Source organism: Scyliorhinus torazame, chromosome 11 (assembly GCF_047496885.1).
Source record: "Scyliorhinus torazame isolate Kashiwa2021f chromosome 11, sScyTor2.1, whole genome shotgun sequence".
In the NCBI taxonomy this organism is placed as follows: domain Eukaryota; kingdom Metazoa; phylum Chordata; class Chondrichthyes; order Carcharhiniformes; family Scyliorhinidae; genus Scyliorhinus; species Scyliorhinus torazame.
In genome coordinates this window covers 246,150,875-246,177,370 of record NC_092717.1, presented here as the reverse complement: position 1 = coordinate 246,177,370, position 26,496 = coordinate 246,150,875, and the positions used below count along the sequence as shown (strand labels likewise).

Below are 26,496 nucleotides of genomic sequence, written 5' to 3'. Positions count from 1 at the left end.
TTCAGAGGGTCATTGCAGACTCGATGGACTGAATGGCCTCCTTCTGCACTGTAGAGATTCTATTCTATAGCTCTATGAAGTCTCAATAGTCTTGCAATACTTTCCCTTTAAAAAGTTAATTGGAAAAGTAGTATTTTAGGATTTGGACAGTGGAGTTGTATGAAGATGAAGTTCTTTCAAAAATTGAGTGTCTTTGTTGTCCATCTTAGTAACTGAAAAAATACTAGAGAGCCTTCGCTGTCATTCATTTTATTCCGGCTTCTGTTCTGCCAATCCCAGATTGTCAGTTCTGAGTTTGGTTATATTTAGAAAATAATATTCCAACCTAGATGGTTGTGAAAGTTAGCCTGCTTGCTTTATTGATGAAGCTTCTAGCTCTCGCCTCAAACTGGGAAGTCATCAATTTTCCACCCCCTTCTCACTTTCACACAGTCCATCTCTGACTCTTCCCATCCCTTCCTTGACTTCTCCGTTTCCATTTCTGAGGATAGATAGTCTACTAATATTCAAGCCCATCGACCCCCAAAGCCAACTCCTCTCACCCTACTCCATAAAGGACTCCATTTATTCTCCTAGTTTCTCCATCACATCTGTTCCGATGTTGCTACCTTAGGGGCTGGTTTAGCACGGGGCTAAATAGCTGGCTTTTAAAGCAGACCAAGGCAGGCCAGCAGCGCGGGTTCAATTCCCGTACCAGCCTCCCCCGAACAGGCGCCGGAATGTGGCGACTAGGGGCTTTTCACAGTAACTTCATTGAAGCCTACTTGTGACAATAAGCAATTTCCATTTCCATTCCATTTCCACAATGGCTCATCTGTATGTCTTTTTTTTTCAACTGAAGGCTCCACCCCTGTGGTTGACAGGGCCGTCCGTCAGCTATGTCTGACCTGTCTCCCGCACTTCTGCCCTCACCCCATACCCCTCCATCCCAGAACCACGATAAAGTTCCTCACCTTGTCCTCACCAGCCTCCACATTCAAAGGATCATCCTGCCATATCCGCCGATCCAAGCATTCTGCCATCGCCAAACACAACTTCAGAATTCCGGAGAAACCGCTCCCTCCGTGACACTCTGATCCACTCTAAGTACCTACAACTCATCCACTTCCCATGGCACCTTCCCATGCAATCGCAAGAGGTGTAACACATACTGGCTAGTAATCCAGAAACCCAGGGTAATGCTCTGGGGTCCCGGGTTCGAATCCCACCATGGCAGATGGTGGGAATTTTGAATTCAATGGAAGTCTAGTGATGACCATGAAACCGTTGTCGTAAAAACCCATCTGCTTTACTAATGTCCCTTAGGGAAGGAAATCTGCCGTCCTTACCTGGTCTGGCCTACATGTGACTCCAGACTCACAGCAATGTGGTTGGCTCTTAATTGCCCCCCACTGAAATGGCCGAGCAAGGCTTCTCAGTGCACGGTCAATTATGGATGGGCAACAACCCCGGCCCAGCCAGCAATGCCCACACCCCAAGAACGAAAAAAGGTGGGTGACCACTTTGTGGAACACCTTGACTCAATTCAGACGCGTAACCTCAACCTTCCTGCCGCTTGCCATTTCAGTTCACCAACACGCTCTCGCTCTCACATCTCTGGTCCTTGGCCTGCTGCAGTGTTCCAGTGAAGCCCAACGCAAGCTGCAGGAACTGCACCCCATCTTACGATTAGGCACTCAACATTGAGTTCAAGTCCTTCAGACCATGAACTCTGTCCTCCATTTTGTATTTTATAACCCCCGAGTGCCAGTCTGTATCTTGTTCTGATGTTTTTACTTTCAGACAACATTGATCTTTATTTTGCTACTAACATCTAATCTGTACCAATGCTTTGTTTACTAAAAGTAAAGTCGCCATAGTCCAAGATGCCATTGTCCCAGATGTCATAGGCTGCTTTTCGCTTTGAGGAGGAGACAGCACTGTTGATTCACAGCTCCAGGGTCCCTGGTTCGATTCCCGGCTTGAGTCACTGTCTGTGTCGAGTCTGCACGTTCTCCCCGTGTCTGTGTGGGTTTCCTCCGGGTGTTCCGGTTTCCTCCCACAGTCCAAAGACATGCAGGTTAGGTGGATTGGCCATGCTAAATTGCCCCTAATGTCCAAACAGTTAGGTGGGACTAGTGGGTCACAGGGCTAGGGTGGAGGCATGGGCTTAAGTAGGGTGCTCTTTCCAAGGGCCTGTGCAGACTGGATGGGCCGAATGGCCTCCTTCTGCACTGTAAATTCTATGATCTATGAATTGACTTGTGGTGATTTAACCTGAGGATCACCACACTTCAGGCGAAGGGGAAGGTTATTTCTTTACCACTGTCATGGTCACTTCCTTTGCCTTTTGTTCCATGACATCTTTGTCATTTAATATCCCTACCCTCCAACCTATCCCCCTGACTTTCCCTTTTGTGCGACCTGACTCCTGTCCCCACACACGCACTTTTTCAGCAGCTTAAAACCCATCATTTTCCTACCTCTCCAGTTCAAAAAAGAGTTGTATTGGATTCGAAACATTAACTCTGTTTCTCTCTCTACAGATGCTATCAGATCTGCTGTTTCTCTCTCTACAGATGCTATCAGACCTGCTGAGGTTTTCCCATACTCTGCTTTTATTTTAGATTCTAGGTGGATGGCTGCCCATTATTTTGAATGTGGTTTCAGTATCCATTACTGTGATTCTGTGACACTGCATTGAATTACCCATCCACCAGAAATACCCACAAATAGAACATAGAACATAGAACAATACAGCGCAGTACAGGCCCTTCGGCCCACGATGTTGCACCGAAACAAAAGCCATCTAACCTACACTATGCCATTATCATCCATATGTTTATCCAATAAACTTTTAAATGCCCTCAAATGGCAAGAAATACCAAAATATTTCTATATGTTATTAGTCTGACACCTAATTGATGGCTTTTAGCATATAATAATGTCAGGGCGTGTAGAACAAATATTAATAATGTGATTTTATTTATGAAACATGTTCGCAGCCTGAAGATTGAATTGCAGTGTGACTTGCTTCGGAAAATTTATTTCTAAACTACGTAATTGGGTTAAAAGTCTGCAAACATATAACAATCATAGAATAGAATAGAATAGAACATTACAGCGCTGTACAGGCCCTTCGGCCCTCGATGTTGCGCTGACCTGTGAAACCACTCTAAAGCCCATCTACACTATTCCATTATCATCCATATGTTTATCCAATGACCATTTCAATGCCCTTAATGTTGGCGAGTCCACTACTGTTGCAGGCAGGGCATTCCACGCCCTTACTACTGTCTGAGTAAAGAACCTACCTCTGACATCTGTCCTATATCTATCTCCCCTCAATTTAAAGCTATGTCCCCTCGTGCTAGCCATCACCATCCGAGGAAAAAGGCTCTCACTGTCTACCCTATCTAATCCTCGGATCATCTTGTATGCCTCAATTAAGTCACCTCTTAACCTTCTTCCCTCTAACGAAAACAGCCTCAAGTCCCTCAGCCTTCCCTCCATACCAGGCAACATCCTGGTAGATCTCCTCTGCACCCTTTCCAATGCTTCCACATCCTTCCTATAATGCGGCGACTAGAACTGCACGCAATACTCCAAATGCGGACGCACCAGAGTTTTGTACAGCTGCAACATGACCTCATGGCTCCGAAACTCAATCCCTCTACCAATAAAAGCTAATGATGTGGAGATGCCGGCGTTGGACTGGGGTGAGCACAGTACGAAGTCTTACAACACCAGGTTAAAGTCTAACAGGTTTGTTTCGATGTCACTAGCTTTCGGAGCGCTGCTCCTTCCTCAGGTGAATAAAAGCTAACACACCGTACGCCTTCTTAACAACCCTCTCAACCTGGGTGGCAACTTTCAGGGATCTATGTACATGGACACCGAGATCTCTCTGCTCATCCACACTACCAAGAATCTTACCATCAGCCCAGAACTCTGTATTCCTGTTACTCCTTCCAAAATGAATCACCTCACACTTTTCTGCATTAAACTCCATTTGCCACTTCTCAGCCCAGCTCTGCAGCTTATCTATGCCCCTCCATCATGGAGTTACAAAAATAGACAAAACAAATTCAGCAGGTCACAGCTGGATGGAATATTGAAGGAAGGTTAATGTTGAATTAAAGTTATGTGCCGGAGACTTTCAAAAGAAGATGGGTAAAAAATAAAAATGTAGAGTTTTCACTTAGGACACGGCGTAGATTGGTTACGTCCAGTTTCTGCAGAAATGCATTTGCAGAATCACATACATAAAATTGTCTGAGCCAGCATAATGGGGCAGAGTAATAGAACAGAATCCTATTTTTATATTAATGATTTGAAAGCAGGAACAGAGTGCACCATCTGCAAATTTGGCCACAGTACCAAAGTGGGAGGGATGGCAGGCTGTAAGGAGGCTATAAATAGTTTACAGAGATATTGACAGGTCAAATGAGTGGGCTGAAAATTGGCAAATTTAATGTGAGAAATTGTGAGATTGTTCATTCTGGAAGAAAGAATGAGAAGGTGGAATGTTATTTAAATGGAGTGAGAGTGCAGAAAGCTGTAGCACAAAGCGCTTGGGGGTCCATGTTCATGAAACCCAGGAAGCTGGCACACAGGTGCAGAAGGAAATAGGGAAGACAAATGGAATTCTGGCTTTTATTTCAAGGAGGCTGGAATATAAATGTAAAGAGGTGTCGGTGCAACTGTACAAGGTACTAGTGAGGCCACATTTAAAAATACCGTGTACAGGTTTGGTCCCCTTATTTAAGGAAAGATGTAGTATAATTTAGAGGCAGTTCTGAAAGAGTGGTGAATCTTAGGAATTCTTTTTCCAGGAAGCTGTGGAGGTTGAATCGTTGATCGTTTTCAAGGCTAACATAGATTTTAATCAATGGCAGAATTAAGGGATATGGAGATAAGGCAGAGAGTGGACATAGTGATTGGTAGATCAGCCATCATCTGATTAAATGGAGGAGCAGGCTCGAAGGGCTGAATGGCCTACTCCTGTTCCTATTTCTTTTATCATAAAAAATATTCCATGATGTGCTGGGAGTGGTAACCAGTGCAGTTTTATTAATACTTGAAAATTAGTTAATACAAACAAAACCATTTTTACTAAGGGCGTGATTCTCCAACTTCATTGTGCGACATCAAGCGAAGCGAGACAAGTGAATAGCAGGAGAGGCAGGAAACGAGAACCGCGCCAGGCACCAAACAGTTTGCGATGCAACCGGCCCACTCCTGTAGGCGAAATCGGGATCTCGCTGTAGTGTGGCGAGAAACTAATTATCACCACTTAAGCCCTATTTCCATACAATTAATGAGAGCCACCCCATATCCAACAGCCTCCCGTCATTCAGCGACCTCCGCAGCCAAGTGCCCACTCTGGTGCCGATTAGTACTCTTTTTGAAAAACGTGAACCTGGTGGAAGGGCTTCTGTGGGGAGCCGAGGAGGTGAGTAGCCATCTTTGCTCATGGCCAAAGAGCCCGGGGGTGCTGGACTTCCCACCCCACTGCTCGGTAGGGAACCCAGCTGGGGGTGGGGGACCGTCTGCAGGGGTGGGCCGCCATAGTGGCCGGGGGGGGGGGGGGCAATAAGGAGGCAACCGCACGCGGCACCATTAAGCCAGCCCCTGGATCGTGTGTAACTGTCCCTGTCTGTCTGCCCCACCGACCACCCATAACCCCCATTGGCTGCCAAGGCATCTGGCCGTGCAGCGGAAGGCTATTGCGGATAGGGAATTGGAAACTGTGGTTAAATAAGCACTTTACACAACCCAAGTGGATTCACGTGGGTGGGTGGGCCATGTAGCATGTGGGAGTCATTTCCTAGCATCCCAATCACACCTTGATGCCTGGACACTGCTTGAACACTGCGGGAGGTAACACCACACACACACGCAACAGCCAGGGGATGGGACACAGCTCCAGGGACATGTCCACGGCCGGACAGTGGGTGACTGCCTCGGGGCGGTGGTGGGGGGGGGGGGGATGTCTGGAGAGATGGGCTAAGGGTTCGGAGGTCGGCCTGCTTTGTGGAAGAAAGTGACAGATGCATCATACTAGTTGTGCACAAAGGTGTTTTTGTTTTACAATTCCCCACGCCCCTGATGGTGCTGCCCCTTCCCCGGCCACCTCACCCCCTACCTACCCCCTTCCACCAGTGCCCTCAGTGATCCTCGATGTGCTTGGATCTCCTAGCTCTACCGCTACGTCTAGGTGGTAGAGCTAGGTTGCACCTGAGGTGGAGGCAGCCAACTGTTTATCTCGTCCCGTGACCTTCGATATCCCTCGTGTTCTGGGGGCTCCTGAGGCCAGACCGGGTCACTTGTCGGTGGCAAATGTATAGCCTTGCTACTTTGCCCCGTGTGCTGGCTGTGAGACGCAGCTTCATCAGAGGGGTGGAACTCTGGGGAACTGGTGGCCACCATCGCCACTCCATTGGAGGGGTCTGGATTGGCACCCAGTGCCCCATCCTCCCGCTCGGTGCTCAGAGAGCACTAGGTTCACCTTGGGACGGAGGGGCAGCTGGCTCGAGCCCCAGCTGCCCCTGCATCATCTGGTTCTGCCAGCCCTGCCGGTTCCCCATGGTCCACACCATCGTGTCGACGCCCTCGGCGATGCTCCTCAGTGATTGGACCATGCTCTGCAGCGCCTTGGCAATGCCCACCTGCGACTGAGACAAGCTCTGGAGCGCCTCGACCATTCCCATCTGAGAGCGGGACATGTCCTGCAGAACCTCTTCAAGGTCAGCTTGTTATTGGGTGATACCCCCAGCGAGGCGGACGTTCTGCCGAGACCCTCAGCCATGGCCGCCACTGACTGTGCAACGCATTAGACACCTTCACTCGTGCACCAGGCTCTCCACTGTGGTTGTCCCCCTAGCAGTGTTGGCCTCGGTGCCACTCATTGCCAGCAACAGATCTGCTGGGGCGATGACATCTCTCTCTCAACGTCTGGCCATTCCCTAACATCACCATCAGCTCCGGGATGAACTCTTCCACAAGCTCAGCATGATGCTGGGACCCAGCTGCATCCTGGGATCCAGCAGACCTCCGACAGCTGTCTCGCTTGGGAGTTCCTGCCTCCACCTGATGTACATCATCAGCAGTGTGGTGCTCACCAGATTGTGCCCCTGAAGCCTGATGACTGACATTTCCCACTGAGGTGCGGTTATCTGCGTTGGTGGAGGGTGGGGATGACTGCTGTGATGTGACTATTACGGTGGCATCCGAGGTGGTCTCATAGAAGACTGGAAAGGGTTCCACACGGGATGGGCCGGCGCCATCGGCTGGAGGACCTTTGGGAGAATGGACATGTGGTCAGTGGGAGGGATGGGTCAGTCAGTAAGGCAATAACAGCTCGCGTGTGACAGGTCCCCCGGGTGGAGCCTGGTGGTTCCTCACCTCTGCGGCGTCTGCCAGCCTCTGCGTTGGTGACCGCCCTGCCCTCGTTGGTGTCTACTCACTCGTGCTGCCCAGTATAGGTCATTGACCGTTTTCCTGCGCTGGAGGCCTGTCCTCCTGGTCACACTCGTGGCGCTCACAGTTGCCGCCGCCTCGTCCCAGGCAGCACTGTCTGCCGTATAGCTGACCCTCTTAGACCCTCGGAGGAACAGGACTTCCATCTTGGCTTCCACAGTGTCTAGCAGTGTCCCCAGGTCTCTACCACCTAGAGTGACCTCTACCATCTAGAAGGACAGGGATGGCAGATACATGGGAACACAACCACCAGCAAGTTCCCCTAAAGTTACACATCATCTCGACTTGGAAATATATCGTTGTGGCTTCCCGGTCACTGAGTCAAAATCCTGTAACTCCCTCCCTAACAGCACTGTGCGTGTACCTACACCACGTGGGCTGCAGTGGGCCAAGAAGCTGGCTCACCACCTCCTCCCCGAGGTCAATTAAGGGTGAGTAATAAATGCTGGCATGGCCATTGACGCCTGTTACCACATTAAAAAGATAAGAGCCGCAAGGCACAGAGATCCAGATGCAGCTGTTTCTCAGGTAGGATTTTTGTAGAGAAACATGTGTAACACAAAGCAAGATATAAAACAGTGAATTGCAACAAATTGTCCAACAGTTATGATAATCGCTTATCGTCACAAGTAGGCTTCAGTGAAGTTACTGTGAAAAGCCCCTAGTCGCCACATTCCGCCGCCTGTTCGGGGAGGCCGGTACAGGAATTGTACCCGCGCTGCTGGCATCGTTCTGCATTACAAGCCAGCTGTTTAGCCCACTGTGTTGAATCCGCCCCTGTAGTAGTAGCAGTTGCAGAGGTCTGGTGACAACCTGAACTAAATATTCCAGCTGCTAGGAACTTAAAGAAAGGAAAGGGAAATTGGGACGGTTAGGAGGAGGGGTGAGCGGGGTAGAGAGGAGAGAGCGAAGCAATATTGACAAAGGCACAGTAACAACAGTAGAAATAATGGGTTATCAGACAGTTAAAACACTATGGGGAATGTTAGGGAACTGCAGAGAATGTAAGAGTCGTTGTGACTTGGTTGGTAAGTAGCACTCCCTGTGCCGGAAGGTTGTGGATTTAAGATCTACCTCCGAACTTCCAATACAGTGCTTGGGGAATGCTACATTGCCAGAGGTGCAGTACTGAGGGAAGGCTGCACTGCCAGAGGTGCTGTTTTTTAAAAATTTGTCATTAAATTGAGGCCTCATTTCCGCACTCTGGTAGATGTGGAAAATTTTAAGGGTGGATGCACATGGGGGGGGTGGGGGGAAGACTGTCGCCCCCGGCCCACCCGTGAAGGAAAGTTGACCAGTGGTTGACATACCTGAAACAAGCCTTCCCCTAACGTGATGGAGATATAATACAAACCAAAACATTGCCCTTAAAGGTGAAGACTCCACTCCAAGCAAAAAAGTCTTGTACGCATGAAGAAGTGGAAATCCAGCTATAGAAAGTAGAAAAGGGAAGGGGAAAGAAAATAATTGGGTGTAAAAAGATATATGAAAGCTAACTTGAGTGGCATCTAGGTCAACAGTAGAAGTTTTTATTAATGTCAGAGTTAGGTAAGGAAGAATTGCTTGGGCTCTCTGCAGTTTTCAGTATTTAGACTGAGGTTTAGTCAAAACAGGAGAACCGTTCTGATGTGCTTTCGTAAAGCACAAACACCTTTAATGTAACCTCGCAAGGGCAATTCACAATTTTGCAATCTTACTGCAATGATTGTGCAGAATGTGGGGAATAATTCACTCTACACTTATAGATGATGTTCTAAAATCCCAATGTTGGGGCAGACGTTTTATTATTTACATTTGACTGATGTTGATTGCTATTGGTTGTAGTGCCCCAAAGGTGATCAAAGATGTTTTTCAGAAAATAAGCAACCACGAGGCACATCACTCAACATCCCACCCATTTTTTTGTACAACAGTATTAACTTCCTCCACAAGCTCATCCGGTTCCCTTTTGAATGTTTCCAGCTGATTTGCAACCACAGCACAAACAAACAACTTATTCTAAATGTTTGTAAAAAAGCAGAACCTCATGACTTCTAACCTCGTTACTTGCTTACGTAATTTATACTTGTTCTTCCTAATGTATTTAAATCAATTAATCTGTCCCCATGCACGCAGTCTAGTTTTTCCATTGATTTAAATAAGCAAATCTCCACAAATGTTCTTTTCCAGAGCAAAGAAGACCCTGCTCCCCGAGTCTTCAGTGGCTCTATTCATTTCGCAAATGGTACAGAGGCGAAATTAACAAAAGTGCACTTACTGTGAGCAACACTTCATCTTACAAAACTTAAACTAAGTCTTGTATCTTCCCACATAGACATATTAAAAACAATTTGCCTTTCTCCCTATTTATTGTAGAAGTGACTGGACTTTGTGACGTGATATGTAAAGCCCATTCACCTGCGCTTTGATTATTGTGGATTCATGACTTGACTTAAGCCACTCAGTTCAAGGGCAATTGGGGATGGGTATCAAATGCTGACCCATATCCCATGAAAGAATGAAGAAAAAAACTGTACATCAGATCACAAAGAGCAGTGTACCTGGTGAGAAATAAGTCAAAGATGAAAGCTTTCTTCTGTAAATTAAAGAAAATCCTGTTTCTATTTCTGGTCTGATTCCACAAGATTGAAAACCAATTCTCTGCTCTGTTATCCCTGCAGTAATCTAAAGAAGTGTCTCTGGAGCTCATTCTGTGTCGCACGAAAGTGCAGTCTTAAGATTGCGTCGGCAATTCTGCAACAAAATTAAAAACTTTACTTTCTCTAAGGTTTTTCCTAGGGTGTGAAGTTAAAATATTTGGATTCACTTCCTTTCTCCAATTTGAACTAGTTTTGCATATTAAAGTGATTTCTGATTAATATTGGAGGTTTGGTTAAAAAGCACTTGCGTACAGGGTGGCACAGTGGTTATCACAGCTCCAGGGGCCCGGGTTCAATTGTGGCCTCGGGTGATTGTGTGGAATTCGCACTTTCTTCCGGTGTCTACGTGGGTTTCCTCCAGGTGCTCCGGCTTCCTCCCACAGTCCAAAGATGTGCGGGTTAGGTTGATTGGTCACGCTAAACTGCCCTGTTGTGTCCACCGCCGTTAGGTGGGGTTGTGTGGATGGGATGGAGGTGTGGACTTAGGTAGGGTGCTCTTTCAGGGGCCGGTGTAGACCCAATGGGCCGAATGGCCTTATTCTGCACTGTAAATTCTTTTCATAGATTCAATTCTATGACTCTAAATAATAAGTGCTTTGGTGAATTACCGTCTTGTGCCACAGATTTGTGTGCATGACTTTCTCTGTTCAAAATTCATAATAGAGTGAAGTACTTCTTCATGAGCGAGGGTTTATGAGGAGACGGAGTGATAGGGTTGCAGAACTTTTACGGCTCCAAAAGAGGCCACTTGTCCCATTGTGTCTGCCTTGGCTCCTCTACATGTTATATTCGCAGGCAGCATTGCCGTTGACTTCCTTCTCCGTCCTGCATTTGAATGGTATGTGAAGGAATTTTTTAAAGTTGAGGCTAACTTCAAAATGCACTTTAATTACTTTCAATCAGCTATGGCCTGATATCAGTGACTACAATATTGACTGCATTACTGTCAGCGACGACATTGCCAATACAGACTGTGACATTTCCTGTGGCAAACTGCTTGTTAATGCTTCAGTAGAAAAGGATATTTCAAAATAAGTGGTCTGTTTTTGATATTTTAACATTTTAAACCACAACATAGTAAAGAAAAAACAGCACCAACCCCCCGCCCCCGTTTAACTGCTGTTGATGGTTACCTTGAAATGTAGTACAAACAAACCCCATCTCTTGTGGAACCCCTCACTCGCCACCCCTCAAAGCAAATCTCACCTTTTCCAGATACAAAAGCTCCATTAGATCCCCAGCCGCTCCGAGCCACAGGGTGGAGAAGCTGACCTCCACCCTAACAGCACCCGCCTGTGAGCGATCAGCGGGGCGAAGGCTAAAACATCTGCTACCATCTGCAGCTCCGGCAAGTCCTGAATGTGGCCCCCAGGGGGCTGGGCTCCAAATTCACGCGCGAGACTGCTGACATGGTACTGAAGAACGACCTCCAAACTTTCTCCAGTTTCGGGCAGGGCTAGAACATTGCGGTAATTGGCTGGGCCTCTCCCAAACTGCTCACAAGTATCCTCCACGCCTTCAAACAACCGGCTCATTCTCAACCTCGTCAGGTACGCTCTGTGTGCTACCTTTAGCTGTATCAACCCCAGTCTCGCAAGGTCTCTGCACACACCATAACCCCTCCTCCAACGCCATCCCCCATCTCCTCCCACTTGGTGTAACCCCCTCCAGAGACGCCATATCCTCCTCCAAAATCTTCCCATAGATCTCCGCGATGACCCCCGCACCCCTCCAGCTCCATCCCCGACAGCACTCCTTCCAACAACGAGGAGGGTGCTGCCACCAGAAAACTCAAAGACCTTTTTCGCGAATTCCTGCACCCGCATATATCTGAAAACCTCGCCCTGCAGGATCCCAAACTACTCCCCCCAACTCCTCCAATTTCGCAAACTGCCCTTCTATAAATATGTTCTTCTTTTCCATCACCCCTCGCTCCACCCATCCCCGAAACCTGGCATCCATCCTCGCTGGCTCAAACCCGTGGCTCTCTTAGATTGGCATCAACTTCGACCTGCCCCTAACCTAAAGTGCTGCTGAAATTACCTCCATATTTTCAACGTGGCCACCACATCAGACTCCCCGAAGGTTTCTCTGGGGTAAACGGGAAAGGCGCTGTTGCCAGCTCCCGCAACCCCGGCCCCTTACAAGAGCCTGCCTCCACCCTCACCCACAAAGCCTCCGGCTCCCTACTCCAACCCCGAACCTTCTCCACATTCGCTGCCCAATAATAACACATCCGGTTTGGAAGGGCCAGGCCCCCTGACTGTCACCCTCTCTGAAGCACTGTCCTCCAAATCTTTGCCACCTCTCCTGCCCACACAAACGACAAAATCAACCATTCAACCCCCATAAAAAACGTTTTCGGCAAAAAGACTGGTAGGCATTGAAATATAAATAAAAACCAAGGCAAAATATTCATCCTTACAGCCTGCACCCGGCCTGCCAAAAGTAGTGGCAAGCTGTCGTATCTTAATAAATCTGCCTTGACCCTAGTCACCAGGCTCGTAAAATTCAACTAGGCCCAATCCCAAGTCACCTGCACTTCCAAGTACCTATAGTGGGTACCATTTCACCTGAAATGGCAACCGCCACCCAAGCCTACACCTGCCCCTGGAGCAGACACCACAAAACACCCCTTTTCCAGATTTAACTTATAGCATGAAAAAGCCCCAAATCTCCTAAGCAGCCCCATTATATCCCCCACCGAAGAGGCCGGGTTGGACGTGTACAACAACAGATCATCAGCATACAGAGATACCCTATGCTCCACCAACCCCCAACCCGTACTATCTCCTTCTGTTTATCTGAGCACCTCCGTGCTATAGCAGAGGGTTCTATCGGCAGTGCAAACAGGAGGGGAGACATGGGGCACCCCTGCCTCATTCCCTTATGATGTGGAGATGCTGGCGTTGGACTGGGGTGAGCACAGTAAGAAGTCTTACAACAACAGGTTAAAGTCCAACAGGTTGTTACGAATCACTGGCTTTTGGAGCACTGCTTCTTCCTCAGGTGAATGAAGAGGGGCTGGTTTAGCACAGTGGGCTAAACAGCTGGCTTGTAATGCAGAACAAGGCCAAAGCGTGGGTTCTATTCCCGTACCGGCCTCCCCGAACAGGTGCCGGAATGTGGCAACGAGGGGCTTTTCACAGTAACTTCATTGAAGCCTATTTGTGACAATAAGCTATTATTATTATTATTATTATTATTATTATTATTATTAAGAGGTGGGTTCCAGAAACATATATATAGAGACAAAGTCAAAGATTCAAGACGATACATTGAATGCGAGTCTTTTTTGGTAATTAAGTCTTTACAGGTCCAGACGGATGGCTCCTTCTCCTTTAACCTGTTCCAGTATATGAATGGAATTGTGGCGATAACATTTTTATATATGGTGTTACAACCATATGAGAAAGGATCAAATGGATTCCCTCTCTTCCCGTTTGATTGTAACAGAATTTCTGTGTAAAATAATGGTTACACTTGCCAATTCAGTGAGTATCTGACTGTTTACGCGCTGTCAAATAAGTTTACAATTCGTAGCTTGGAGTCTCTCCTGGCTTCAGAATAAGATGTAGACACTGGAGTTGGTTGTTCTCCTGGAGGCACAGCTGTCGAGTGGAATCCTTTCTTTAAAATCTTTGTCAACTGCAGAATGAGACGGGCCAAACTTGTTAGAGAGATGAGGTGAGAGTTCCACTCGGCTCAACTGCTAGTTCCATTCTGCTGAGAAACCCATGTGCTTAAAGCCACGCAAAAGACTTGGCTGGTCATGCCATCTACTGCCAATTCGAGCATAATTGTATATTCCAATTATTACTCATTAACCCATCTGCCACAGCTACCTTAAAAATCAAGGTTTTGTTTAGACCATAAGACATAGGAGCAGAATTAGGCCACTCGGCCCATTGAGTCTGCTCCACCATTCAATCATGGCTGATATTTTTCTCATCCCCCTTGCCAAGCAATTAACCTTTGAATGGTTCATCTTCAACTTTTGGATACTGTAGGTGGGTGATTTCCATAGATTTCATGTAAGATTGGAATATGGAATAAATATGATAATAAGCATTTGACCCTCTTGATACAAGTTGGAATCGTTTTAGTCTGGTTCAAAAAAAAAAGTCTTTTTGAAAATTCAATTCCTCAATCCAGTTGATGAATTAAAAATCAATATTTGATATAAGCAGGCTTCAGAATAGTTTTGAGGAGGAAAAGTTCAAGATGCCATATACTGGAAATTGCATCTCTCAGGGGTTTCATTCATAATTTATGGTCAACATTCAGCAAGCATCTCTGGAGATAGGCACTGCGTGACATTAGGCATTTACTTTGCATTAAAATATTAAAAACTAATTGTTGGATGGTCAATATCAAAAATGTGAGTTTAAATACCAGAATCCCACATTGTGAGGAGTCCAGAATCCCACATTGTGGGGAGGGGTGGGTAATCCAGCTTTAATGTCCATCTGTGCTCCATGCTAGCACTCTTGCCCAGCCAGTTTGTGGTTTTCAATTCAACTTCAGAGACTTGAGCACTTAATTTAAACTGGCACTTACTTGAGTTGCTGAACTCCAAAGCTTTCTGAGTGTATGCCTGCACGCTCGGGTGGATTTGAAAGAGCTCACAACATGGTTGAGATTTATTTCACTGCTGTTTCTGGGAGCTCCCACTGTGCAAATGGGCTGATCAGCTTTCTGAATTACACTGACTACATCAAAAGTACTTTATTGGTTATGCTCACTAGCTGTTTAGAACTTCCACAGTGCTGTCCCAGTGCATATAACTTTTCTGTAAAGTAATGTATGACGTGTGTGGAAATGCAGTGTAAGCATAAACATTTAGTGTAAACACATTATTTATAAATAAGTCACATCAAATCTCTCCTCTACTTAAACCCCAAAGTACGAAGTCTTACAACACCAGGTTAAAGTCCAACAGGTTTGTTTCGATGTCACTAGCTTTCGGAGCGCTGCTCCTTCCTCAGGTGAATGAAGAGGTCTGTTCCAGAAACACATATATAGACAAATTCAAAGATGCCAAACAATGCTTGGAATGCGAGCATTAGCAGGTGATTAAATCTTTACAGATCCAGAGATGGGGTAACCCCAGGTTAAAGAGGTGTGAATTGTATCAAGCCAGGACAGTTGGTAGGATTTCGCAGGCCAGATGGTGGGGGATGAATGTAATGCGACATGAATCCCAGGTCCCGGTTGAGGCCGCACTCATGTGTGCGGAACTTGGCTATAAGTTTCTTCTCGGCGATTACCCCAAAGAGAATTGGAGTGTCTATTACTTTATTATTTCAAATGTAGCAGTTTCTGAGTAATCTCTGCTATTTGCTTCTTCTTTAATATGTTGTGTAATCAAATGTGAGCAAGTTCTCTTGCCAGATATTGTTGAGAAATTCATCTGTTTTTGGAATGTAAATAAATTTGGAATAATAAAGCTAGTCTCAATAAAACCCATCTGGTTCACCAATGTCCTTTAGGGAAGGAAATCTGCTGTCCTTGCCGGGTCTGGTCTACATATGACTCCAGACCCACAGCAGTGTGGTTAACTCCTAACCATCCTCAGAAATAGCCTAGCAAAACACTCAGTTCAGGGTAATTAGGGATGGGGTAACAAACGCTGGCCTTGGCCGTGACACTCACATCCTCGGAAAGAATACATATTTGTTTCCGTTTTCTCTTCTGATGAAAGGTTACATCCTCAGAGCTCAAAGCTGGCTTTCCCTTTAACAAATGCTGACTGATCGCCGTTGCGTTTCCTGTATTTTGTATTTTTATTTGATTATCAACATTTGCTGATTTACCTTTATTAATCACAGAGGAGTGAAGTGTATTGGTTTGAGCTGCTTTCTGATGTGCTTCAAATATTGTCAAAGGCAAACCAGCCGCCCATCCATTGACTCTGTCTATAATTCCCGCTGCCTCAGAAAGGCAGCCAGCATAATTAAGGACCCCACGCACCCCGGACATACTCTCTTCCACCTTCTTCCAGCAGGAAAAAGATACCAAAGTTTGAGGTCATATACCAGCCGACTCAAGAACAGCTTCTTCCCTACTGACATCAGATTTTTGAATGGACCTACCTCGTATTAAGTTGATCCTTTCTCTACACCTTGCTATAACTGTAACATTATATTCTGGAATCTCTCCTTCCTTCCCTATGTACGGTATGCATTGTTTGTACAGCATGCAAGAAACAATACTTTTCACTGTATACTAACACATGTGACAATAATGAATCAAATCAAAATCAAGGTACAGAAGCCAATTTAGATACAGTTATATAGAATATGCAGCACAGAAACAGAACTCTTTTGCGGAATGTGGCATTGCTGACAAGTCCAGAATACTTTATCCGCCAACTAAGGGGCTTACTCGGCCATTTCAGAGGGCAGTTAAGAGTCAACCACGTTGTTGTGGATCTGGAGTCACATGTAGGCCAGACTGGGCAAGGACAGCAGATCTCCTTTCTGAAAGGGCATTAGTGAATCTGTTGCATTTTTATGATGGTTGACGATGGTTTCATGGTCACCATTTCTGAGGCCAGCTTTGTATTCCATATATATATATAAAAATATAAATCCAGCTGCCATGGTGGGATTTGAACTCGTATCCCCAGAGCATAGCTGGGTCAGTGACATTACCGTCAAACCACCATCCTTTCCCCTCCAGGAAAGACCGACAGATCTATGTCACACGCCTGTATCCTCCCATCTGTGCGTTGTCCATTCTGCCCTGTGTACTTAAGTAACTTCCCCTTCAATTCATTCTTGCTGTTCGCCTCAACTACACTCTGTGGTAGACAGTTCCACATTTTCATCACTCTGGGTAATTTCTTCTGAATTCCTGAATGGATTTCCCCACCTTCAGTTGCAAAAGCTGCTTTGAGAGGGACTATCTTGAAAGAACCGTTTTTAAAAGTTAGGTAGCACAAGGAAAAAAAAAAAGAGTCAAGTGGATTATAAATCTTCCTGCATTAAAAGTCCCATCGAAGACACAGTGGTTAGCACTGTTGCTTCACAGCTCCAGGGTCTCAGGTTCGATTCCTGGCTTGGGTCACTGTCTGTGCGGAGTCTGCACGTCCTCCCCGTGTCTGCGTGGGTTTCCTCCGGGTGCTCCGGTTTCCTCCTACAGTCCAAAGATGTGTAGGTTAGGTGGATTGGCCTTGCTAAATTGCCTTTAGTGGCCGAAAAGGTTAGGAGGGGTTATTGGGTTGCGGGGATAGGGTGGAAGCGTGGGCTTAGGTGGGGTGCTCTTTCCAAGGCCCGGTGCAGACTCGTTGGGCCGAATGGCTTCCTTCACTGTAAATTCTATGATTCTATGAAGACGATGCCAAGTTTGCCATCACCATCCTCATGTAGTATATGAGTTGTGGCACTTTGAATCTTGTAGGCAGATTTTTTAATTCTTTCATGGGATGAATATCATTGCCTAGCCCAGCATTTTCTTTATTGCCCATCCCTAATTGCCCTTGAGAAGGTTCTGGTGAGCCCACTTCAACCACTGCAGTGTATGTGGTGTATGTACACTCACGGTGCTGTTAGGGAGGGAAGTTCCAGCATTTTGACCCAGTGACTGTGAAGGAACTGCAATATAGTTCCAAGTCAGGGTGGTGAGAGACTTGGAAGGGGATGTGGCTGATATTAAGTACATTTTCAAAAATAAGTAAGTAATGAGGAGGGTAGCATATGTTTCTTTTTTAATTATTGTAATTGCTTGTCTAGTTTTCTCTTTTCTCTTGTTCATTGATTCATGCCAGGGTATCTGGCCAGCAAATTCCAAGTAACTCTTATTTGAGTATTGCTGAAAAAGAGACATTGTGAAAGCTTTTCATCTTACACCCATCAGAACAGTTCGCAATAATATCAATAGTAAAGCGAACAGTGATTTGTGCTGCATGAGAGGAGGGTGCTGAGTGGTTGGTGAGAGGACTCCGATTGATCAAGGCATTGCCATAGCAAATTAACCAGGGAATTACAGCCACCCTAGCTTTTGTTTAGTTGAGAAAGATACATTTTGTAGACATGTTCCCGCTGTTTGCAAATGACCGTGATCTGTGTGTGAATATAATAATAATCTTTATTATCACAAGCAGGCTTACATTAACACTGCAATGAAGTTACTGTGAAAAGCCCCTAGTCGCCACATTCCGGCGCCTGTTCGGGTACACAGAGGGAGAATTCAGAATGTCCAAACTATCGAACAGCACGTCTTTTGGGAGGAAACTCGCCACCTGACGGAAACCCACGCAGACACGGGGAGAACGTGCAGACTCTGCACAGACATATGTAGCTTTTAACGCACGCATGAGTCACTGATAACCTTAAATTGATTGTAATTCTTAGTGCAATCAGGATTGCTTAGTAAATGTCCAATCATGGAAGTGAATGATGGGCACTACGTTTTGTGTTTTGCAAAAACGAACTGGTTGGACACAGTCTGTACTTTGTCTGTTGTGAATGACTGAAGGGACGTGCTGTTTGATACGATCTGCCAGTCGGTGGGACGTAGGGACTACATAACTGGCATCACACTGACACTGAAATTTATATATCCTATTGCTTACTTGTGTGATAGGCAGGTCGTCTTTTTGGTTGAAGCCGATGCCTTGTTCATGTTGCTACTGTACAGCAGTGTGAAATTTCTACCTTCATCAGATGCTCAAATTTTTGAGATACCTTGGGCTGGATTCTCTGCATCCTCGTGCCGCAATCGTGGCCGGCGCGGGGGCGGAGAATCGATGTTCCCGCAAGAAATCGGGACTGGTGCCGGGTCACCGATTCTGCGGACCCCGAAAAGCGGCGTCACCGGGGAGTACGCAGCGCCACCTGGGTCCATTGCCAGCAGCCTGCACCGACATCCTCCACCCCTGACCGGCCAAAGTCCTGACGGTGTGGAACTAATGTGCTCCAGCCGGTCGGAATACTTGCGAGGCGGCTGCAGACTCAGTCCGCGGCTGCCCTGTTGGGGGACGGGCAGATCGGAGGCCAGTGGAGGTCTTTTAGGCAAACGGGGAATGCTCGTGCGGGGGTTGAGGGTCAGGCGCACGGCCGATCAGGGGGGGGGGGCCTCTCCCTCGTGGGTCTACTTCCGCGGTCCGAGTCCGCCATGAAGCACTGTGCGGCCGCTGGAACCGCAGCCCTGTGCATGCGCAGCCTCTGACCCGGAAGTGCGGTGACCCGTATCTGCAGCAAAAGTTGAGATTTATTCCGGGTCCCTGCTAGCCCCCTGCAGGGCTGGGAATTTGTGTCCCATTTAATCCCGGATTTTCAGGAGTAAAACTCTTACCGTTTTGACGCCGGCGTGGGGACATAGTGCCAATAATGGAGAATCCAGCCCCTTATCCTTGAGTAATCGGAGGTAGACTGGGTTATTTTCAGGGCCCGTTCCTGAGTCTGCCAGGTATACAGCAATAATTGATCAGGGTAGCCATTATCTCACAGGATGTCTTTGACTCTTATTTATTTTGATGCCCACAAGATAAGGTAGGGTTCCCGATATAGTCTGAATAAAACTGTGCTGCACACTGCAAGCATTGATCTCACTACCTCCCACATATTGGGCAACTCACTTTGTCTTGAGCTAATTCTCTGAATACCGAGGTACAATACAGCTCTATTTACCCACAAAAGGAAATTTAATGTAAATTATCAGATTGAAGTGCTGCCTTGACAAACATTGTTGTAGGAATATATTGTTGAGTAATTTGCTAGGTGGTGGATAATAGTGCGGAAAATGGTGTTAGGGAGGGAATTCCAGGATTTTGACCCAGTGACAGTGAAGGAATGGTGGTATGTTTCCAAGTAAGGATGGTTTGTGGCTTAGAGGGGAACCTGAAGGTGTTGATGTTCCCATATGTCTGCTGCCACTAGTCTTCTAGCTTGTAATGGTCATGAATTTGGAAGTTGCTGTTGAAGGAGTTCCTGCAGTGCATCTTGTAGATGGTACATATTGCCATCGGGCGTCGGTGGTGGAGGGTTTGAATGTTTGTGGAAGTGGGGAGCTCTCAAGCAGGCTCCTTTGTCCCGAATGGTGTCGCGCATGAGTGTTGTTGGAGCTGCACTCATCCAGGCAAGTGGAGAGTATTCCATTACACTCCTGACTTGTGCCTTTTAGATAGTGGACAGGCTTTGGGAAGACTGGAGGTGAGTTACTCGCCGCAAGATTCCAAGACTCTGTTGTTCCAGCTAAGGTATTTACATGGCTAGTCCGGTTCAGCTTCTGGTCAGTGGCAACTTGCAGGCTGTTGATAGTGGGGGATTTGATGATGGGAATGCTATTAAACAACGTAGATAATTGGATTCTCTCCTGTTGGAGATGAGCATTGCCCAGCACAGCACTAACTTGTTGAAGTTAAATGCAATTTAAAAAAACTCCGGAATGATGACTGCTATCATCGATTGCTGTGAAAACCCATCTGGTTCACTGATGCCACTTTGGGGAGTGAAATCAGCCATTCTTACCTGGTCTGGTCTACATGTGACTACAGACGTACAGCAATGTGATTGACTCTCAATTCTGCTCTGAGATGTTCAGTTCAAGGGCAATTGGGGATAGGCAACAAATGCTGGCTTTGCCAGCGACGCCCACAACCCTGAAAGAATGAAGAAAAAAAACTTGTGTGTGGCCCGAACATTACTTGCCACTTATCGGCCTAAGTCTGAATGTTGTCCAGGTCTTGCTGTATATGGGCACGGACTGCTTCAGCATCTGAGGAGTCGCAAATGGTGCTGAACATTGTGTGATCATCTGCGAACTTCCCTACTTTTTAATGTTTTTGTATTCCTTTCTCAGAGTTACAAAGCCAAAGCGCAGAGTGGTGAGAGGCAAACCCTTAATATATCTCCTTTCTTGCTCCAAAAACCAATTCAAGTTCAAATTGAATCTAATTCATAGTCCCCATAAGAGAGACATACCAGACCCAAGCTGACAAGAACAGGCATTACACCTGATCTCACGCTTGAGCTTCGCCAAAAGGCCGAAAAGTGATGAACACCCCTACTTTTGAACCGAAAGATCCCAGTTGGATTTGTCCTGCCTTTTGTGGGCAGGACATAGCTGTGCAATTTTCCGCATTGCTGGATAGATGCCAATGTTGTCACTACTGGGATATCCTGGCGAGGGGCCTGGCAAGCTCTGGAACACGTCTTCAGTACTATTGCTGAAATATTGTGAGGGCTTATAGCCATTGCAGTACCCAGTGTCTTCAGCCATTTCTAATCCAATATCCTGTAGAGTGAGTTGAATTGGCTGCAGATAGGCAAGGAGGAGGCCCCTGATTATTCAATCAGCACGCACTCTATTCATGGACCACGAGGTTACAGATTGTGGTTGTGTACAATGCTGCTGGTGCTAATGGCCCACAGCACCTCATGGATGCCCAGTTTTGCATTGCTAAATCTGTTTGAAATCTATCATGGTGGCAGTGCCACGCAACAAGGAGGATGGAGGGTGTTCTCAATGTGAAAACGGGACTTTGTCTCCACAAGGCCTCTGCAGTGGTCATTCCCACCAATACTGTCATGGACAGATCTATCTGTGAGGGGTAGATTGGTGAGGATGAGATCAACTAGGTTTCCCCATTTGTTGGCTTTCTCACCACCTGTCACAGACACAGTCTGACAGCTATGCCCTTTAGGACTTGGCCAGCTCATTCAGTAGTGGTGTTGCCTTGTCGCTCTTGGTTTATGGACATTGAACTCCCACACCCAGAGTACATTCTGTGCCCTTTCCACCCTTGGTGCTTCTTCCAAACAGTGTTCAACATGGAGTTCTGATTCATCAACTGTGGGGTGGTGTGGTAGGTGGTATCCAATAGGATAATTCCTTGCCCATGTTTGACCTGAGGCAGGGAGACTTCATGGGGTCTGGAGAGGAAACTCCCTCACTTTGTGTACCATGGTGCCGCTGTCTGGGGCATTTGTCTGTAAGGTATGATTTCTGAGAGTATGACTGTGTGTCACAACATCGTGGGCCGAAGGGCCTGTTCTGTGTTGTATTTTCTATGGTCTATGTATGTCAGGCTGTTGCTACAGTTCTCCCAATTTTGACACAAGCTCCCAGATGTTAGCAAAGAGGATTTTGCAATCGGAAACATTAGGGACCTTCAAGCGGCTATTGGATAGGTACATGGATTACGCTAGAATGATGGGGTGTAGATTAATTTGTTCTTAATCCAGGACAAAGGTTCGGCACAACATCGTGGGCCGAAGGGCCTGTTCTGTGCTGTATTTTCTATGTTCTAAAGTCGACAGGGCTGGGTTTGCCAGTGTTTCCGGTGCCTAGTTTGATGTTGAATGGTCCGTTTCAGTCCTTTTAGTATTTGTAATGGGAGAGGCTTGGCTAGGGCTATTTCAGGGGATGTTCAGAGTTCACTGCATTGTGCAGTGAGTCTAGATTCACATGTAGGCCAGACTAAATTGGGACAGCAGATTTCCTTCCTTAAAGAACGTTAATGAACCGGATGGACTTGTACGACAATCGACCGTGGCTTCATGGTCACCATTGCTGAGAGCAGATTTATTAATTGAATTTAAATTCCACCAGCTGCCATATTCAAATCCGTGTCCCCAGAGTGTTAGTCTTTTCCTCTGGATTGCTAGTCTAGTGACCGCTACCACTGCACCATCCCTTCCCCAATAATCGCACGAATGGGAGCTAAATGACCACATCCGGATGAAAGTGTGCTGTACAAAACTGGCACTTCGAGTTAAATGGTTAATTCCATGGCGGTCCATATATCGTGTGGCCTTTGGGTGTGGAAATGAGTTGATTAAATGTATGGTAGTGACTGATAGTAGTGTTAATAAGTGACATTTCTTGAATACCAATTATTCAAATTTGGTAAAGGCACAACAAGATCGGTTTTGTGTTTTATTTGGTGTAGTATAAAGTGTGGGTGGAATATAGAAGTGCTGTTGTGGTTTTTAATTGTATAATCTTCATGTACCCTTTGTAGGAACAAAAGTCCTCTGATGAGCTTCGGAGCAAGTTTTGTTAGTTTCTTGGTGAGTAACCATGCCAGTAATGTGTATGTTTGTCTTTTATCAATCATAGTCACAAATAAGAATTTTTTCTTTAAAAAAAAAAAAAAAAAAAATTTTATTCTCCTTTTTCACGTTTTCTCCCGCATTTACACCCATCAACAATAATCAGCAAGATATGTCAATCCCCATAACAATAACAATGATCCCATCTGCCCACCAACCCCCAAACATCAGCCCGCATGTTTACATAAACAAATGACAAAAAGGAATCCGGGATTACCCATAGTCACCCTTAATCTACACAGCTTCTCCCCCCCCCCCCCCCCCCCCCCAACTAGTGTTCGATGTTATCCAGTTCTTGAAAGTGCATAATAAATAGTGCCCATGACTTGTAGAACCCCTCCGAGCTTCCCCTCAGTTCAAACTTAACCTTCTCAAGGGTCAAATATTCCAACAGGTTCCCCCGCCACGCCAGGGCGTAGGGTGGAGAGGCTGCTCTCCATCCCAGCAGGATCTGCCTTCGGGCGATCAACGAGGCGAAGGCTATGATATCTGCCTCCGCACCCGTTTCGAACCCTGGTTGGTCCGACACCCCGAATATGGCCTCCCGGGGACCCGGGTCCAGTTTCACACGCATCACCTTGGAAATAACCCTAAACACCTCCTTCCAGTACACTCCTAGCTTTGGACAGGACCAAAACATATGATCGTGATTAGCCCCCCCCCCCCCCCCCCCCCCCCCCCCCCCACCGCAACGCTCACACACATCCTCTACTCCTTCAAAAAATCGGCTCATCCTCGCCCAAGTGAGGTGCGCTCTATATACCACCTCAGCTGTATCAGCCCCAACCTCGCACATGAGGTGGAGACATTCACTCTCCGGAGCACCTCACACCAGACCCCCTCCTCTATAACCTCTCCCAGCTCTTCCTCACACTTTGCTTTGATCCCTTCTAGTGGTGCCTTATCCTCCTCCAAAATAGCTCCGTACACCGCTGACACTGCCCCCTTCTCCAGTCCCCTTGTCGTCAGCACCTCCTCCAGCAATGTGGAGGCCGGTTCCTCTGGGAAGCTCTGTATCTCCTTCCTGGCAAAATCCCGAACCTGCATGTACCTAAACACTTCTCCCTGCTCTAGCCCATACTTCGCTTCCAGCTCCCTCAATCCTGCAAACCGACCCCGAAGAAACAAATCTTTTAGCGTCTTAAACCCCCTCTTCCCATTTCTGAAAACTTTCATCCCACCTCCCTGGCTCAAATCTGTGGTTCCCCCGAATCGGCATTTCCCTTGACCCTACCCGCAACCCGAAGTGTTGGCGACACTGCCTCCAGATTTTCAATGAAGCTATTATTACCGGACTCCCTGAATATTTCCCCGGAGCTACCGGGAGCGGCGCTGTTGTTAGTGCCTTCAGCCCCGACCCCCTGCACAAACTCTCCTCCATTCTGACCCACTGGGAGTCAACCCCTCTGACCCAGCTCCGCACCTTCTCCACATTCGCCGCCCAGTAGTAGTACAACAGGTTCGGGAGACCCAAGCCCCCTGCCTGCCTTCCCCTCTGGAGCAGCACCTTTCTCACTCTGGCCACCTTCCCTCCCCATATGAATGAGGTAATCCTTCCCTCAATCTCCCTGAAAAAAGACTTTGGCAGGAAAATCGGTAGGCATTGAAAAATAAACCGGAATCGCGGCAACACATTCATTTTAACCGCCTGTACCCGACCCGCCAGTGACAGAGGAAGGCCGTCCCACCTTGCCAGATCGGCTTTCACTCTCCCCACCAAACTAGTGATGTTGTACCTGCGAAGCCTCCCCCACTCCCGGGCAACCTGCACCCCCAGACACCTAAAATGAGTCCCTGCCCTACGGAATGGCAGCCCCCCCACCCCCGGCCGAGACACCACAAAGTACTCACTCTTGTCCAGGTTCAGCTTGTACCCCGAGAAAGACCCAAATACCCCCAGTAGCTCCAATATTCCTCCTATTGACGCACTCGGTTCCGACACATACAGCAGCAAGTCGTCGGCATATAAGGACACCCTATGCTCTATCCCCCCCCCCGCACTAATCCTTTCCATGCTTTCGAACTTCTCAATGCGATGGCCAATGGCTCAATCGCAAGTACAAACAGCAGGGGGGACATCCCTGTCTCGTCCCACGGTGGAGAGAAAAGTATCTCAAACTGATAGTATTTGTGCGGACACTCGCCTTCGGCTCCTTGTATAATAGCTTTACCCAGTTCACAAACCTTGCTCCAATCCCAAATCGCCCCAGCACTGCCATCAGGTACCCCCATTCTACCCGATCAAATGCCTTCTCGGCGTCCAATGCCACAACTACCTCTGTTTCCTTCCCTTCCGCCGGTGCCATAAAGACGTTCAAAACCCTCCTAATGTTCGAAAACAGCTGCCTCCCTTTCACAAACCCCGTCTGATCCACCCCTATCACCTTCGGAAGGCACTCCTCCAGCCTACCCGCCAGTACCTTCGCCAACACTTTTGCGTCCACATTCAGAAGTGATATGGGCCGATACGACCCACACTCCGTCGGATCCTTATTTTTTTTTAGCAACAGTGAAATCGATGCCTGCTATAAGGTTTGCGGCAACACCCCCTTCCCTATCGCCTCCTCAAACATCCCCACCATCAGGGGTGCCAACCTATCCTTGAATTTTTTATAATATTCCACCGGAAACCCTTCTGGCCCTGCCACCTTCCCCGACTGCATCCTCCCAATCGCATCCTTTATCTCCTGCTCCACTATTGCTCCTTCTAATGTAGCCCTGTCCGCCTCCCCTAGCCTCGGGTACTCCAACCCATCTAGAAATTCCTGCATCTCACGGTCTCCCCTGGGTGGCTCTGACATGTACAACCTTTGATAAAACTCCTCAAAAACCTTGTTAATCAGCACTGGAGCCACTACCAACTTCCCTCCCCTATCCCTCACCTGAAGAATTTCCCTTGCCGCTGCCTCCCTCCGGAGCTGACCTGCTAGCATATCCCCCGCCTTATCTCCATGTTCCTAAACTGCACCCCTTGCTCGTCTCAGTTGGCGCACCGCCTTCCTGGTGGACAGTCGGTCGAAGCTCGCCTGTAGTTCCTTCCTCTTTTCCAGCTTTGCCGGGTCTCCATCCTCTGCATACCTCCTATCTACCTCCAACATCTCATCTATTACCCTCTGCCGCTCCAACCTCTCCTCTTTGTCCACCCTGGCCTTAAACAAAATTACCTCACCCCTCACCACCGCCTTTAGATCCTCCCAGACGACAGCCTTCGACACCTCACCTGTACAATTGAAACCTACATATTCCTTGGAAAGAGCACCCTACCCAAACCCACACATCCACTCTATCCCCATTACCCAGTAACCCCACCCAGCACTAAGGGCAATTTTGGACAC

At 47.2% G+C, this 26,496-nt stretch overlaps 1 protein-coding gene across 2 annotated transcripts in view; it reads left to right on the top strand.

The window, feature by feature from the left end:
• Nucleotides 1–26,496, top strand: part of ttc39c (tetratricopeptide repeat domain 39C) — a 163,216-nt gene that overhangs the window by 14,160 nt on the left and 122,560 nt on the right. Inside the window, exon 2 of one of the 2 annotated variants that reach the window (XM_072468520.1) lies at nucleotides 23,071–23,119. The exons of the other annotated variant lie outside the window; for it this stretch is intronic. Within the exon in view, the coding sequence (XP_072324621.1) occupies nucleotides 23,071–23,119 (49 nt within the window). The remainder of the gene's footprint in view (nucleotides 1–23,070; nucleotides 23,120–26,496) is intronic. 2 annotated transcript variants of the gene reach the window in all.